The following is a 17,753-nucleotide window of genomic DNA, read 5'->3' as shown; positions in this document are numbered from 1 at the left end:
TTCAAATCTTTACTATTATTGCCATGGATAATCTTTGGTTCACACAGAACAAATTAGTGCATAATCATACCACTTCCTCTTCATTGGAATTTGTTGAGTTTGTCCAAAAATCCTTTCATCAGCATTCAAGAGCATGGGATATTAAGACTAACCAGATTGGATTGAATGAAGAAAGGCAATCAGGTGGATACCATCTAATTAGGTTCGACGTGGCAGTCAGAAAGCAAGGTTCCATTCCAGCATCCATATGCTGGAATGATTCAAGGGCCATCATTTTTGTTAAAACAGACTTCATCAGCAACGCACACGCAAGTCTTGGAAAAGCCATAGCAACATTGATGGCCATCAAAGAAGCAAAAAGGTTGAGTTTGGAAAAAATAATAATAGAAGGAGACTCAAGTGTCACTATTCTAGTTAGGGGTGTAATCGGTCCGGTTTTGGACAAGACTTAGGATTGAACCGATATGAACTGGTTTTACATTTTCAAAAACCAATTACGCACCGGTTACCCCCCTAAACTAGTACATCTGGTTTTACTAATTCCGATCCAGTTTTTCAATTTTAATATATTAAGTATATTAGTATTACTAATGTATTTATCAAAAGAAATATATTAAGAATTTATTAGGCAATAGAATGTATTTAATATATACATTTTACATTTAAAACATATGATCCAATAAATATTCATGTTTAAAATTAAAATGTTTTGTTATAAATTATAATATATGATCTTATACATAATTATATATATTATATATAAAATATAGTATATATAATATTAAAAATTAATAAAATATATATATAATATGTGAACGGGTCCAGTTTGGTGTTGAAAAATGTAAAATTGATTTCGGACTAAATTTGACCAATTTTTAAAACGAAGGAACCAATTTTGACTAGAATTGGTCAAAAACTGGATCGAACCAACCGTTGGTTCAGCCTGATGATGGGACTAATTTTTCAGTTTATTTTTACACCCCTAATTCAAGCAATATCAATTTCGCAATATCAACTTCCTCTCTGGCACAAGATTGGATCACTAACCCCTCATCAACACATCAAACACCACCTTTCCTTCAAATACTAAACAGCAAGAAAAACACATCGATCACACAATTGATGCGCACATAATTTGGTGCAATAGGCAGCGGCGAATTAGGGCTTTAGAAACATTTCCCTAATCCAAATGCCCCATTCCTTGCTAAATTTCCATAGTCGGAAAGACCCATATTAATTCATGTATAATTATGCTAGTTTTGACTTTGTATTTTATTTTTTATGATTTTCTAATTAATGCAAACTTGCTTAAAATAAAAAAAGAATTAGAGGATAAATATGTTATTGTGCAAATTAAGACAAAAACCTAATTGCGAACTCAAACAAAAGTTACTATCCATGAACCTCTTTTTATTTATCGAATAGATATAGATGGACAACCTTACGGAAGAAGTAGGCAGAAATTAAGTCCCCCGTGACAAAATACAAGCTAGAAGTTAACTCATAATCTCGATGATGTGCTAGATATGGGATACATGCTAAGCTAATAATATTTTATTTAACTTTTAATTTTCATCTCAATTCAACTCAACTCACTGTCCAAACCTCTTTAACAAGGAAACAATTTAAAAGGAGACTTGTAAAAAGAGGGTGGATTCACTCTAGATACGCTTCTCGTACACTATGAGAAATGGTTGTGTCTCGACTCTTGAATACTCGAGAGCACTTTACCCCGTTTGTACTAACGTAATCACCCGCCGGGCCACCTCCATCAAGTTTTGGTGCCAAGTGCCCATGATTTGGAAGATCCCATGTCGAGTGAGGTGGCATCGAATTGTACCAACAATCTTCATCCACCTATTAACAATAGGAATATATATATATAATATATTATTATTAATGTAAAAATTACTGTCGCAAAATACAACATGAGCCTGATAAGATTACAAGGTTTCAACCTCTCAACACATGGGAAAACTGTCTTCAGATATGATGCAATGATTTGTTTCTGGCTCTAAGGGCACACAACCACTGTCTTGGGGACTCAACATCATCGCCTGTGATCGTTGGAACATGCCAACTACCCCTTTCTGACTCCTGCATTTACATTACCCAACATTGATATGAATACGAAACTCCATATAAGAACAACTCTTGACATCTTTATACTCTTAACAATCAATTAGATAAGTGATTAGCAAGTGGTTGGTTGATCATCTTACCTGAAGAACATTTGAATAAGGAGGAGGCATGTGGAGAGTGGGCCCGCACTCTGATGAGAATGACAGTCGAACCTGTAAGTTATTGACAAAAAAATAAATAAAAAAAACCGTCTCATATTCTTCAAAGTAAAGACAGGAACCGTTGCATACCCATCCTTTATTTTTTTTTTTTTTGTGAGCAGCATATATATATATCTATTTAAATAACTAGTAAAACAGACCAGTTCAACTCATTGACTTCATGCAAATTCTAGGGGAAAAAAACATTGCAACTCCAACACAATGAAAAAAATCTTCCAGAAAACTTGACATAAGTCAACTAAAAACATGCAAGACAGTACATATACGTGTTACCAACCATTATCACGTGGACTTCTAGGACAACTAGATATTCAAGAATTTAATGAACTGGAGCATTACAGTCCTATGGGCTATGGCAAAATTACTGGAGAAAGCTTTTCGTCAGTGAAAGAAAATATATACGTGTTGCACCAAAAAAATACACACAAAATCAACATCTCAAATTCTCGGAGAAACGATAAGGAGGCATCCAACTATATATATATTGATGTCAGAAAACCTTTCCAAGGCAGGACTCTTTGGACCCACACCCGCAGAGTAAATCCTGGTCCCGTGCACTGTACCCTTAGAAGTTTCCCTACACGGAACTAGTTAAATCGCTAGCTTTTCACCAGAAGGTGTGGCTCCAAAGGATTACTTGCACCTATGAGATGTTGAACCTTGGACCTTGAAGGGAGTGAGACACCAAGACCAAGGGACAGACATCCAACTGTACTAAAAATTCCTAGTGCTGATTACACAATAGTTTAAACTATTAAGTCCCAAAATATCAAAATCATAGTTTGGCAAACATAAAATTAAATTATGAGGAATAGGTAATTGATATCTAGGAACAGGTGCAGCAATATTACCATCCTTTTTTTTTTTAATAAAAAACAAAAGTGCCAGCATTGATGATTTTAGGTTGAACTTGATTTTCTGAGACAATTATAGGCTTTGAATAGCCGGGGAAACCATGTACCGTGAAGGTGCCAATTGCATCTCATATTGAGAATATCCTCAAAATTTTGTTAAAAGGAAACAGCCATCTCTGGATTACAGTTTTGCACGAGAAAACCATGGTTGTTCTAGCAAAGGAGACAACAATGCTTAGTATTTATTTCATTATTTGGGCAAACAAAATGCTTGGAAGCCACCATATGCCAGTCTACCAGGCTCGTGGCTCGCCTTGTTTAAGAAACTAGCAGCCTCCAAAGTTCTTATTCACTACAATGATTAGAAAGAAAAATGCTTGAATAAATCTGATTTGACCTAATTTAAATTTACTGCATCTAGCTTCTGCTACTACACAAAAATTAAAATGAAAGGAACAGAGCATACAGGATCCTTGTAAGGACAGCAATCTTAAGTGAACAAGCCTGTGCTAAATCATGTGGACAAAAAGTTTATGCAGGGGAATCTAAGCCCTATGATGTTTAGCTGACAGGTGCGACGTTAATAGCATTGGACTACCTTGAGAAGGTAGATCAGTGCAAAACTGGCCGGAAGAGATGAGCATTCTTCGGTTGGGTGAGTAATGACATTCCTCGATTGGGCGAGGAATGACATTCCTTGATTGGCTTGTGCACGTGCCAGTATTTTGGTTATGGGTGTTAGAATCGCGTATATGACCCTACTCCGGAAAGGTCTCTTTAGCACGCACATCGTGGTCACCATGCTAGGCCTGGTGGTCCCCATTTTGAACCCAAAATCAGCCATTTTCCCTTCCAAATCATCATTTTAAGTTACTTTTCTATGTTTGATTATTTTTCTTTCATGGTAATGTTTATTTTGAGGATTGATTTTATTACAGATTTTCAGCTAGATTTTAGCAAGATACTTATTTTATTCCGTATTTTATCATTTGGTCATAATTGTAATTTTGCCTATTTTCCTTAAGCTATTTAAGCCAGGCTTGTGAGCTTCATAAGGACATTTGATTTTTCATGAAGAAACCTTAATCTCAGAGTTTTCTCTCTGTTTGCATTTTTCTCAATCTCAATCTCTAGCTTCCATTGTTTAGCTAGCTGTTAAGATAATTCTTATTCTGTATTCGGCATCAGTTGGCATTAGAGTTTTAGCTAGTTAGGTGGTAGAGGTTGTGGTCGGCGTGGGCAGGTTCCAATTGAGGAAGTCCCTCATAGCGATTGTAATGTACAGGACAAGATGATTGTATATTTGCAGAGGCAAATAGCAAATTTATCCTAGTGTCTAGAGGAGCAAAACTTGGAGGGTTAGATGTATGATCAATATTCTAACTCCAAATTGAAATATGTTACAAGAAGAATTGTTCAAAGCATAAGGAATTTTACATATGTGAATTGGGCTTATCTTGCAGTTGATTGGGCTTCAGGAGGTTTATTAGTGATGTGGGTTAGAAGAGTGGTGAACAGAATGGAGGACTTTATAGGGGAGTGCACAGTGGCGTGTTCTTTTAGAAGTGTGGAAGATAACTTTATGTGGGCCTTTGCTGGTATTTACGGGCCAAACTTGGACATCAATAGAAGTATATTATGAGAAGAGTTAGTTGGAGTACATAGCTGGTGGGAACTACCATGGTGTATAGGCGGGGACTTTAATGTTGTAAGATTTGCAAGTCGCTTAGGAGATAGTAGAATGTGACCAGCAATGACAGAATTTTCAGAATTTATTTTCGTCTTGAATATGGTGGACATCCCTCTCATGGGAGGGGCATTCACATGGTCAAATGATCATACGTGGTCTAGATTGACATATTTCTAGTATCCTTGGATTGGAAAGCTCAGTATCCGGAAGTATGTCAAAGGAGACTGTCTCGTCTGTGCTTGGGTCATTTTCCAATTTTGCTTGATTGTGGTGGTATCCAAGGAGGGTGTCGGTATTTTAAGTTTGAAAATATGTTGCTGAAGACCGAAGGTTTTGTGGACAGGGTTTGGCAATGGTTGTCTTCATATCAGTTTGATGGAACCCCTAGTTTCATTCTTGCAAGTAAACTAAAAGTTTTAAAAAATGACTTGAAGATTTGGAACACAGTCATTTGGCAACATAGGGAATGAAAGAAGTCCATATTGGAAGAGCTTTAGGAGTTAGAGAGGACACAGGAGGGCCGGGCTCTCTCCTTAGAAGAAATATCTCGAAAAATCACACGTGGTTACTAATTAGGGATCATGTTGTTGGTTTCTTTGAACACTTGCTTACAAAACAAATGGGGTGGGGCCAAAGCTTGATGGTTTAGCTTTTGATTCTATTGATCCACAAGATGTCTCAAGGTTGGAGAGGCCCTTCAAAGAGATGGAGGTTCATGATGTGGTTAGGAAAATAGCCAAAGACAAAGTACCTGGGCTGGATGGATTTTCTATAGGATTCTTCCAAACTTATTGAGAAGTGGTGAAAGGGGATTCAGTGAAGGTGTTTCAGGAATTGTTCATGGTTGGAAAATTTGAAAAGAGGCTTAACACCACATTTATAGCACTAATTCCTAAAAAGATTGGAGCATTAGAGGTCAAAGAATTTCGGCCCATTAGTCATGTGAATGGGGTGTATAAGATCATCTCTAAGGTGTTTGCAAACCAATTAGGGGAGGTGTTGGAGAAGATTATAACAAAACCCCAAAATGCATTTGTACGAGGAAGGCAAATCCTAGATTCAATCCTCATTGCCAGAGTCTCTAGACAGCAGACAGAAATCTGGTAACCCGGGGATTTATGTAAGTTAGATATGGAGAAGGCATATGATCATATTAAATGGGATTTCCTACTCTACTTGCTTGGGAGGTGTGGTTTTGGGGAGAGATGGTACTCGTGGTTTAGATGGTGCATATCAACTCAACCATCGAAGCTTCTTTCTCACATGCAATCCTAAATACTGAGGAGAACAAATCTTTTAGTGTATTATTTCCACACCATATGTCGCTCCAGAATTTAATCTAGAACCATCTCCCAACACAAGTCTACTATGACGATAGAACAACTCCCACCCCCGACTGATATGCTTCCAAATCCCCATTCTGTGGGGCCCATTTACCTCTCTACTACACCAACACCCCCCCTCCCAAAAAAAAAAAAAACACTTCCATATTTACAATCAATCACCAACTTCCATAGAGCTTCCGCTTCTGTGTTGTATCGCCACAACCATTTTTCAAATCATTAGATTTCTAATACCCAACCCTCCCAAGGGAAGTGGGGAACATACCTTAGGCCATTTGACTAGATGGAATTTAAAGTCCCCCCAGACCACTCCAAAGGGAGTCCCTGTACAGTTTCCCAATCTGGATTGCCACACTTGCTGGAATTGGGTATAGAGCTAAAAAATACGTTGGTAGATTAGAGAGAGTACTTTTGATTAAAGTGATCCTGCCCCCTTTCGACAAATACAGTCTCTTCCAACCAGCCAATTTACTTTCAATCTTCTTGACCATTGTATCCCATATTGTTACAGTCCTTGGGGCAGCCCATTACGAAAATTACCAACCGGCACCAATTCTAATTTTTCAAAGTTCACTTTCAAACCCGATGCTGCTTCAAAGCAAAGTAGGAGTGCCCTTAGTGCTCGCAATTGGTTTTGTTTTGCCTCACATAATATAAGTGTGTCATCTGCAAATAACAAATGAGAAATGTTAATAATACCCCTAGTGGGGTCATGAACCGAGAATCCAGCCATGAAACCACTGCAAACCAATGCCGAAGTCATTATGCTTAGTGCCTCCATAACAATTACAAAGAAGAGTGGGGACAATGGATCCCTTTGTCTCAGACAACGAGAACTGTTGAAGGTCTAAACCATCCTAGATAGGTGTTTCCTTCCTCTTATATACCATCTTGTGTACTTAAGCTATACCTATTCTATTAATACAATCATTTACTTATAAAAAAATAATAATTCCAACTCCAATTTTGAGAACCCGTATCACAATCGTGTTTTGTTTCAAGAGTATTGTGGTAGGGAGGAGCGAGGTGGAGACTTAGGCTTCAGAGTTGATCTATTGGAGTTTCTGGTACTCTACAAGAGAAGGGCTTCATCGATTGGTTGCAAGAGGTGGAATATATTTTTGATTACAAGAATGTCCCAAATCGTATGAAGGTGAAATTGGTTGCCATCAAATTGAAGGGCTGAGCGTTTGCCTGGTGGGTTCAGTCAAAGCGATCTCGCAAGCGACAAGGTAAGGCCAAGATTGGCAATTGGGAGAAGATGAAGGGTCACTTTTTGCCCTTCGGATATACTCAAACCTTATTTCAGTGACTTCACATGTCGAGGCAAGGAGCAAAATCCGTTGATGATTACACTAAGGAGTTCTATTAGTTGGTGGCCCGGAACTTTCCAAGACTTAAGAGCAAATGGTGACATGTTATTGGGTGGCTTGTGGCAACCTTTACAGGACGTCCTTAGCCTCCACTATCTATGGACTGTTTCTGAGGCCTATCAATGTGCTCTAATCATGGAGAAACAACAAACCAGGCAACCTGAGCCTAGGAGTGATCAGAACACATGGGGGGTCCGTTTGTAGGAGACTCACCCTACTCCATAGTAACTTGAAGTCAAAGTTCGAACACCACTAATATTCGGTTTTTCATATGAGGAGAGCCTGGCCATAGGGCAACAAAATGCAAAAAGCCTGCCAATTAGAAGGGGAAAAACCTTCTGATTAACAAAGATGACATGGACGGTGTCAAGGACATTGGAGAGCTTGTCTCTGAAAAGGACGACGATGAAGGGGATATTTTGCATGGAGATGGTAACGACCCTTGTCATTAGAAAAATTTTATTAACTCCGAAGGGTGATTCAAGAAAAAGACTGGTTGAAGACAAATATTTTTCACACCACCTGCGCTATTTCTGAGAAGGTGTGCAAACTAATCATAGATAGTGGTAGCTATGATAATGTGGCCTCCGAGGAAGCAATTCCGAAGCTCCAACTCATACTAGATTGTCAACTGAAGCTGTATAAGCTGTCGTGGATGAAGAAGGGCAGTGAGGTCACACTTGACTGCCGATGCTTGGTCCCTTCTTCGATTAGCCATAAGTATTTTGATAATGCATGGTGTGATATGGTATCCATGGATGCTTGCCACAAACTATCAGGCAGATCGAGGCAGTATGACTGAAGTGTGGTTCATGATGGGCACAAAAACACATTTTCCCTTAGCCTTAAAGGGGAGAAGGTCGTGTTAGCACCTTGTAGGGAGGGAGTTGTTTCCACTCCTAAGGCGAAAAAGGGAAACAATCTTTTGTCTAGGGTTAACTTCCAGGAGGCGGAGAAAGAGGGCATGGTGTACGCCTTGGTACCATGTGATAGTAGTGGCAGGGCTGATAATGATTAGCCACTAGAGGTGCAACAGATTCTATCTGAGTTTGCAAATCTAATGCTAGAGGACCTTTCCCTTGGCCTTCCACTTATGAGTTGGCCTTCCACTTATGAGAGATATACAACATTAGATTGATTTGGTGCTAGGATCTAGTTTGCCCAACAGATTAGCATATCGCCTTAGCCCCAAAGAATAGAAAGAATTGCAACGCCAAGTGTTGGTGAGGGGCTAAATTTGTGAGAGTATGAGCCTGTGTGCATTCCTGCTCTCTTGGTACCCAAGATAGATGGATAGTGGCGTATGTGTGTGGATAGTAGAGCCATTAACAGTTTCATCGTAAAGTATAGATTCCCAGTTCCCCGCCTAGATGACATGCAGGATCAGTTGTGAAGCTCTAAGGTTTTTTCCAAAATTGAGTTTAAGAGCGTGTATCACTAGATTAGAATATGCCCTGGCAATGAAAGGAAGACAACGTTCAAGACGCAACATGGTCTCTATGAGTGGATGGTCATGCCTTTTGGGCTATCCAAAGCACCCAGTACGTTTATGAGATTTATGCATTAGGTATTGCGGCAGTTTATGGGAAAGTTTGTCATCGTTTACTTTGATGACATCCTCATATACAGTCTGATGTGGGAGACACATATAGAGCACCTCTGAGTTGTCTTCAAGACATTACGAAAGTTGTGTTTGTTTGTTAACCGGAAGAAGTGTTCATTTTTCACCACTTTTGTCACATTCCTTGGATTTGTTGTTTCTACTGATGGTGTCCATGCAGATCAATCCAAAGTAGAAGCCATTTTGGAGTGGCCAATGCCCAATACCCTACACAATGTGCAAAGCTTCCATGGATTGGGGTGTTTTTATCGTCGATTCATCCGGAATTTCAGCACTCTAATTACTCCCATCAAAGAGTGCTTGAAGGGGTGAGCATTCCAGTGGTCCGAGGAAGCAGAGATCAATTTCCGGTTGGTCAAACAAAAGATGACAGAAGCACCAGTTTTGGCATTATCTGATTTTGAGAAAATCTTCGAGGTGAACTGCGATACCCCCGGAGTGGGTATTGGCAATGTTTGAGTTAAAAAGGGTGACCTGCTGCATTTTTCAATGAGAAGCCATTGAAATGAAGAAAAACTACTCCACGTGCGACTTGGAGTTCATTCTGATTACTAAACATGAGGTGTTAAAGTACATCAACAGACAATAGAAGCTGAGCAGACGACATGCCAAGTGGGTCAAGTATCTGCAAGAGTTGACATTCTCGCCAAGACAGTAATCGGCGAGCTTGAACCGAGTTGCAGGTGCTTTAGGTCGATGAGTGTCACTCCTCACTACCATGAGTGCCAAAGTGGTGGGTTTTGACACTTTTAGGGATCTGTATGCAGAAGATCCTTCGTTCGGGAAGATTTTTATGAAGGTAACTGAAGGTAAGTGGAGTGACTTTCTTTTACACAACGGTTTTTTGTTTTGTCGCCTACAGTTGTGTATTCCAGACTGTTCTTTGAGAGAACACATTATACGGGAATTACATGGCGATGAGTACTTTGGGCGAGAAATGACTTTGGCTTTGATCGTTGCAGATTACCACTGGCCCAAATTGACCAGTGGTGTGGCACGTTACGTGACAAGATGTTTTATGTGCTAGAGAGTGAAGGGGACCCTCACCAATGATGGGCTTCACACTCTGTTACCTATACCTGAGGGTGGCTTGACGTCAGCATGGATTTTTCCTTGAGTTTACCCAAAACCCAACGTGCCATGGATTCAATCTTCGTTGTGGTTGACCAATTTTCGAAGATTTCCCATTTTGTAGCTTGCATAAACACCATGGACACCACATGAATTGCTCATCCTTATTTCAAGGAGATTGCTCGCCTACATGGTGTTCCTCGGTCCATCACCTTACACTAGGATATAAAGTTTATGAGTAATTTTTGAAACAGTTTGTGGAAAAAAAGGAGAATGAAGTTGAACTTTAGTAGCACCCATCCCCAAACAAACGGACAGACTGACGTGGTGAATCATAGTTTAGGCATCCTTATGAGGAGGTTGGCTGGTACTAAGCCAAAACAGTGGGACCTCGCCTTATCTCAAGTAGAGTTTGCTTATAACCGATCCAAGAACTGGACTACATAGTTGAGCCCATTTGAGGTTGTGTACAAATAGAATCTGCCAGGCATCTTGACTTGGCACCCATTCCACAGATTGGTTGAACATCAAAGCAAAGAAGATGGCAATGCTCCTTTAGGGAGTGCACAACCAAGTAAAACAAGCAATCTAGGTGTGATACCCCCATATGATAAGATTGAGGGTAGGTGGTGTATGGGATCCCATATTGTTTGGGAAGAGGAAATTCTTACTCTTTATAAGGTTCCAATGGAGCTCTAATTGTATCATTGACTAATCCTTTTAGAGTATAGGCCATGTGGTTTAGGCCTTCCATTGCGGCATTACAAATGGTATACTTCTTGCTCTTTATAAGGTTCCAATGGGGCTCCAATTATATCATTGACTAGTCCTTTTGGAGTATAGGCCATGTGGTTTGGGCCTTCTATTGCAGCATTACAAATGGTATCAGAGCCTATCCCAACCAGAAATGTGGAACTTGAGCCGTGCCACCTACAACAGATAGGCCCGACGAGGATGTTGGGAATTTAAGGCGAGTAGATTATGATACCCCTATATGATAAGATTGAGGGTAGGTGGTGTATGAGATCCCACATTGCTTGGGAATGAAAAGTTCTTACTCTATAAGATTCTAATGGGACTCCTATTGTATCGTTGACTAGTCCTTTTAGAGTATAGGCCATGTGGTTTGGGCCTTCCATTGCGGCGTTACAAATGGTATTAGAACCTATCCCAACCAGAAACGGGGGGCTTGAGTTGTGCTACCTACAACAGACAGGCCCGATGAGGACGCCGAGAATTTAAGGGGAGTAGATTGTGATACCCCCATATGATAAGATTGAGGGTATGTGGTGTATGAGATCCCACATTACTTGGGAAGGAAAAGTTCTTGCTCTTTATAAGATTCCAATGGGGCTTCAATTGTATCATTGACTAGTCTTTTTGGATTATAAGCCATGTGGCTTGGGCCTTCTATTGCAGCGTTACATTAGCCATGCAAGCAAAGTACAAGACTCAAGTCAACAAGTGCCATCGCTAGGTACTTTTTGATGTTGGGGATTTTGTTTGGGCTATTCAACCCATGATCATTTTCCTGTTGGGGAGTACAATAAACTGAAAGATAGGAAGTTTGGACCTTGTGCAAACGTACAATAAGTCCAAACGAGAGGCCTAAGTCTAACTTAGTTCTTATCTCAAAGAAAAAAGAGAACCAGAATAAAAAAGGTCAAAACTATGTGCATCCAATCTCACTAGGGTAGATGATACTTCAGACTCCAAACGGAAGAAGGAACATGACTTATGGACTTGGCAACCTTACATATTATCCAACATCTGGAATCTCATTCACGTGGAAGTTTGAGAACCATATAAAGAGAGAGGTTCACAAGCTTTCATTTGATACGTATCACTCTAGCCCTAGGCTCATTTGTTAAATGAGTTAAATTTAGGCTTGAGTGGGTTCATTAGATGAGCGAAACCAAGATACTCATCCATCCAAGAGCAAGCAACTCACTAGAGGCTTGGCTGATTAGCATCTCCATTCTTAAATGCAGGTTCATTTTTTGAAAATGCACCTGTTACTTGATGAAAGAAATAAAAAAATGATAAGATCTCTAGATACCATGTTCTTCTGTTGTCTTACTTATTTCAAACAAAATTTGACAAGGAAGTGGAGCAAGAAAAGGTTTTATATTTTTGTAGAAAAGGTTTATGCCTTCTTTTAGGAAAAATTATTTCTATCCATTGCTGAAAAGATGAAGCCTGCTTATAAAACCTGAACCAAACAAATCCTAACTTGTCTACAAGGATGGGAAGTTGGATGACATATTATCAATCAATTACCTCCACAGCTGGGCATAGCTGGGCTTGCACATGAATGCTTGGTACAGATTCTGTGTCTCTTAAATTATTATAAAACTTGTGTAAGCACATGCAATTAGAGATAATACCTGATGCTTTTCCTTCCATCTTGGAAAAAAGCTAGTCCCTAGCAATTGGAACAAGTGGTCCCTCATCTCATCATTTGTGACCAGTAAACACTTACAAGTAACAGCTGCATATAACCAGTACCTGTAAATAAGAACAGAACAATTTTTTTTTTTGGCAGAAGTTAAACTAATAAGTTCATAATGTCCAGGTGATTTTATTTTTATAATGTTCTCCAAAACTAAATAAAGGCTCCTTTTAAAAGAAATCAAACAAGGTAAAACACATGCTGATAACACATTTACAAGAAAACATAAATATTTGGTCTGAAACTGCAATCTAACCTAAACATAATTTGCAAATGAACGAACACATGCAAACTTACCAGTCATCGTTTGAACCAGGAGGAGTAACATAAAGAGCGCCAGACTTTTTCCAAATCTCTATCAACTTTTTGTTATTCAGTTGTTGAGCAGGACCACCAGTTACACGATTTTTATGCAAAATAATAAGGGGCAATCTCTTCGAAGGACTCATTTGACGTAGTTTTTTTACAACAGAATTAAGCTAAAAACCAAAAGGAATAAGTAAGCACCTCAATTATAGATTTTTCTTTAAAGGACTCATCAATCCACACACCTGGAAAAAGCTGAAATTATGCTGGTTCATAGACACATTGGCACCATCTACAACAGCATCAAATGGAGCCCGCTGCTGAAGCCACTCCTGGATGAGTTCACCTTCTAAATCAATCAGGAGGCTACTGACGACCATTGTATATTTTAATTGATGAAGCATACAGTGAGAGTATCAGGTTTTCCAACAGTTCACGTAAGAGAACAAACTAATACTTACATATGAAGCATCTCAAAACCTTGAAAAAAGTTTAGATTGTGATACATAAGATGCAAAATCATTCTTGGTTCTAGAACATAGCAGTCAAAATACATCGCGAAGTATATGTGGAGAAAAATAGAGAAGGCAGTATTTGTACCTGGAACCGAACAAAATTCGCCCTGACCTCCCTTTGGCAAGCCAAGTTGGTTAATGAGACAGCAAAATTTTCTGTCTCCTTCGGATCAATATCAATACAAACAAGTTTTTCGCCACATGAATGACAAATGCCGGTCTCATCCATGTGAGTCCTTGTCACGCTCCAATCCCCACTGCCCAGCCACCCCTGGCCATGCCAACCTCCACCTCCCTTCACAATTCCCTCCCTGACTTTACTCAAATCCCAAGTCTCCTCCCCAACTTTAGCGGCCTCGTCACATTTAAACCAATTCTCAATAATCTCAGCAGTCAGCTCTGAGACTTGCCTCACTGTGGCTCGTAACCTGTGCATCATCTCATAAACCTTGTCTGCCCTCTTGGCATTGGCACTCACTTTCAAAATCGCAGACAGCTCAGCCTCCTCAGCCACCAGCCCAGATGCACCCATATCAGAATCGACTTCATAAGCTCTATCTGCCATTCCCTTCTCACAGAACCCAAATAAGGCCGGGCCATATGACCTCAACTTGGGTGCAATACCAAAGCCCTTCATCTGCTGGACCAAATCAAAAGCCATCTCAGGGTCTTCCATGGCAGCAGAAATCCTCGCAACACTAGTAAATGTGGCCTCATTGGGCACAACTTTATCCATTAACATTTGCCGAAATATCTCAAAACCCCTATCCAGACCCAAACCTCCAGCTGAAGAAGAGCACAGATAGAGCAACACGTTGTAATGGTGTTGGCTAAGCTGAACCCCACTCCGCCGTGCCTCGTTGTAAAGCTGAAGCGCTTCAACCATGTCGCCGCGCTTTGAGCACATATCTAGATTCTTTCTAAGCACTCCTTCAGGCGAATCGTAGCGTGCTTTTTTCTTGGATTTGTTGGAAAGCATAGAATTGGTAGGCAATTGAGCATGGGAATCGTGGGTAGGTCGAGTGGCAGTGCAGAGAGTTGACAGGTAGTGATGGCTTACTTTGTTCATGGAGAAGCAAGGGGAAGCAGCATTAACGAGTATAGGCTTGGTAAATAAATGAGCGGTGGCGCAGTGGCTGAGAAGAGGACGGCAAGTGTTGCTGAGGTGGACTGCAAATGGGAATTTGACGAAGAAGGAGAAGAGAGGAGACGGTCTAGCGAGCGAGGGTAGAGAGCGTGTGTGCAGCATCACTTTCACCCAAAAATAACGAATAAAATTCCCACAGAAGGATTCAATTCTCCATTTCTCTAGAGAAGAAGGCTGAGGATTTTGTTACGGAATTTCAACCCTCGTATCATAATGGACACTCCAACGTAGGGCCCCGTTTGCCGGGGGCGGGGGCGGGGGCGAAACCCCCTTCCGTACGACCCCCACCCTGCCCAAATGGACCCGCGGTCCACTGATCTCATAATACGTTTCTGAGTCTAAAATGGGCAGAAACACATGTACTGGGCCGCAAAATAGCCCGGAATATATTTTTGGACCATTTTAAACTCAGAAAATTTTAAAAAAGGTGAAAAAAATACAAATTAAAAAAGAAAATTAGGGTATTACAATAATTTAAATTTAAAACTTGTATGTTCCTAAATCGCAACTAATAATCCTAAATTAGTCTTCTAATTAGTTGCTATTATTGACTTGTAGACAATCCTTCGTCTAATCTTAAATAATAATATGACAGTAGACAATAATGGACACATGTCTATATTCATATGCCTTATCTTTCTTTATCTATAGTAACTGACCATAATATATAATATAGACAAAGTCCTTTGTAACTTACAATAATACAAATTAATTTTAAACTATTATAAATTAATATAAAATATTACAAATTGTCACATAATTTAAATGAATAATAATAAAAATATTACAAATTTTCAAATTAACTTTCTATTTCTCTATTTCTTTCTCTCATATTTTCTCCATGTTTAATCTCCATTCTTAGATTAAGGTTAGGCATAAATGTAGGGCTAGAATCTAATTACCCAAAACCCCTAATTTTTCCCTTCCCTCCTTTCATCTCTCTTCCTTTCCACCTTGCGCCATCCCCTCCTGTGACCCCCTAGATGCCTCACTGCAAGCCATTGCCACCGTGATCTTCCAACGCCACCATCGACCATGCTGTCTCACACCTGTAAACTCCTCTCTATCTTTCTAATTGCCTCTCTCTCTCTCTCTCTCTCTCTCTCTCTCTCTCTCTCTCTCTCTCTCTCTCTCTCTCTCTCTCTCTCTCTATTATTTCTTCCTTAAGCAACTCTAACCAGGCCTCACGGCCAGTCGCGCTGCCTTTGCCACCACACCTCGTCGCCTTTGTCACCTCTCATCCCTTTCGATTTTGCTCTCCCTCACTTAGATCTCTCTTGTCTCTCGTATACACTCTTTTTCCCTCCTATATTCTCTCTATTTCCATTGACCACCACCACAAGTTCCATCATGCCGATCACCCCACAACACCTTGAGCAATTAAGAACTAGCCACCTTGTGGAAACCCGATCTCTGATTTCCCTTCCACCGTGAGACCCATTTGAGACCCTTAGCCATCATGAAGCCCAACCTTGAACCCACGACAACAACCATAGCTATTCCATTGTCACACAAAATCTCCTTCATGCACCCCTGCTTAGTCCGTCCTCCAAGCCCAGAAAAAAACTAGTAACACCTATGGCTACCATGAATCTCCATTTCAGTCTCTTAAATTGGTATACTCCTTATTAATGCGTCTGTGTAGTTGAGTTGCTGTTGTATTTTATATGTGTGAGTAGAGAAAATAAGTGTTGTTCAGACTAAAAGGTGAGCAACGGAGTTGCAACAATTCACGGCTAGAACCTCCATGAAGAAGATCAAAGCAATCAACAACAAGCTTTTCATCCCCTTAATTATGGGTATAAACTCCCATCACTTTATCTATCGAACTATTATGTTTGTGAAGCTTAAATGGTGTTGTGGAAGGTATTTTGTTGATTATTGTGAATTGCGAAATGTGCTGTGTTGTAAACTGTGGATTGTATATGGGGTAGTTGTGATGTGGTTGTGTATAGTGTGAAGTGATGGGGTTATTGTGAATTTTGTGATGTAGTTTGTGATACGACGGTATGTTGTGAAGTGATTGAATTAAATAAGAAGTTTGTGATGTGGTTGTGCTGTGTGAAGTAGCTGGATGCCATGTGAAGTGATGAGATTATTGTGTAGTTTGGAATATGGTTGTGAACTGTGTGAATTGTTGGGATAAGCTATGTAGTTAGACGTGTTGTGTGAAGTGATATGTTGGTTGGAAAATTTTGAATTGTGATGATTGTATGAGTTTGAGGATTTGTGAAACCATATGTTTAGAGCATTGGCATTGGATTAGCCAAAATGCAAATGCTGAGTCAAATTTTGGCTAATTTGAGCAAAAATGGTCTATATTGGAGTAGTCAAAACTCCATAACTTTACCTTTGACTAAAGTAAATTTATCTTTTTCTCCAAATTTGGTAAGCCACTATTCATCTCCAAAATAATATTTTACTCTAAAAATATTCTCAAATGTATTTGTTAGATAATTAGGTTGAGAAAAAAAAAAAAAAAGAAGGGAAACAATAATTTTAAGTAAAAATTAAATTTTTAATTAATATATAGAGTATATTTGCAAAATATAAAAAAAATTATTATTGAAATATATAATATTATATTATTATTTTGACTTTGAGGTGGGTAGTCTAATGTGGATTAATATCTCTATTGATTTTAGTTTTAGCCAAAATCTCAACTTTTAGTCAAATTTTAGACTTGGCAATGGCTGCCAATGCTCTTATGTGGTTTTTGTATATTAAGTTTAAACCTCCAACTTTGTACATCAAACCATTAGAAATTAGCATGTACTTGTAAGCCACCTCCTCAAGCTTTAGCCAACGTGAACTAGATAACACCAAACCAACAACAGCACCATCCAACCATTCTCTTGGTTTCACTTCAAAGAAAAAATCAAGTTCTAACAAAACCAGTGGAGGCTTAGCCCTTGGAACTTAGGCTTTGTTCTTTTTCACGAAACTTTTCATCTCATCTAATCATTACAAGTTTTTCGAATTCTCATACAAAATAAAATAAACAATTCAATTTTTTTAAATTCTAAAATAAAAATAATATTAAAAATATATATTTTAACAATATTTTATTCAATTTTC

The 17,753-nt window shown here is 39.3% G+C and overlaps 1 protein-coding gene across 5 annotated transcripts; it reads right to left on the bottom strand.

The window, feature by feature from the left end:
* Positions 1–1,389: 1,389 nt before the first annotated feature.
* Positions 1,390–14,978, bottom strand: LOC122314833 (proteinaceous RNase P 1, chloroplastic/mitochondrial-like). 5 transcript variants are annotated; one of them, XM_043130449.1, is made up of 7 exons: positions 13,614–14,976; positions 13,259–13,345; positions 13,005–13,186; positions 12,643–12,763; positions 2,223–2,294; positions 1,959–2,097; positions 1,390–1,857 (listed from the first exon to the last, which is right to left on the bottom strand). In XM_043130449.1, the coding sequence occupies exons 1-6, from the start codon at positions 14,775–14,777 to the stop codon at positions 1,984–1,986; spliced, it is 1,740 nt and encodes a 579-aa protein (XP_042986383.1). In that variant the 5' UTR covers positions 14,778–14,976; the 3' UTR covers positions 1,390–1,857; positions 1,959–1,983. The 5 variants fall into 5 exon arrangements, 2 of the variants coding, with proteins under 2 accessions (XP_042986383.1, XP_042986392.1); XR_006243880.1 differs by lacking the exon at positions 1,390–1,857 and adding an exon at positions 6,456–6,856 and having other exon boundaries at positions 2,031–2,097; positions 13,614–14,978; XR_006243881.1 differs by lacking the exon at positions 1,390–1,857 and adding an exon at positions 6,456–6,856 and having other exon boundaries at positions 2,031–2,097; positions 12,643–12,746; positions 13,614–14,978.
* Between the last annotated feature and the right edge of the window lie 2,775 nt (positions 14,979–17,753).

The sequence above is a fragment of the Carya illinoinensis genome, chromosome 1 (genome assembly GCF_018687715.1).
Source record: "Carya illinoinensis cultivar Pawnee chromosome 1, C.illinoinensisPawnee_v1, whole genome shotgun sequence".
NCBI lineage: Eukaryota > Viridiplantae > Streptophyta > Magnoliopsida > Fagales > Juglandaceae > Carya > Carya illinoinensis.
This window is presented reverse-complemented; position numbering and strand designations above follow the sequence as displayed.

Coding starts and splice junctions, on each gene's coding strand:
- LOC122314833 (XM_043130458.1), bottom strand. CDS start 14,777: ATGCTGCACACACGCTCTCTACCCTCGCTCGCTAGACCGTCTCCTCTC. Junction 13,187..13,258: donor ATAATTTCAGCTTTTTCCAG/GTGTGTGGATTG, acceptor TTTGGTTTTTAG/CTTAATTCTGTTGTAAAAAA. Junction 12,764..13,004: donor CCTGGTTCAAACGATGACTG/GTAAGTTTGCAT, acceptor TCTTATTTACAG/GTACTGGTTATATGCAGCTG.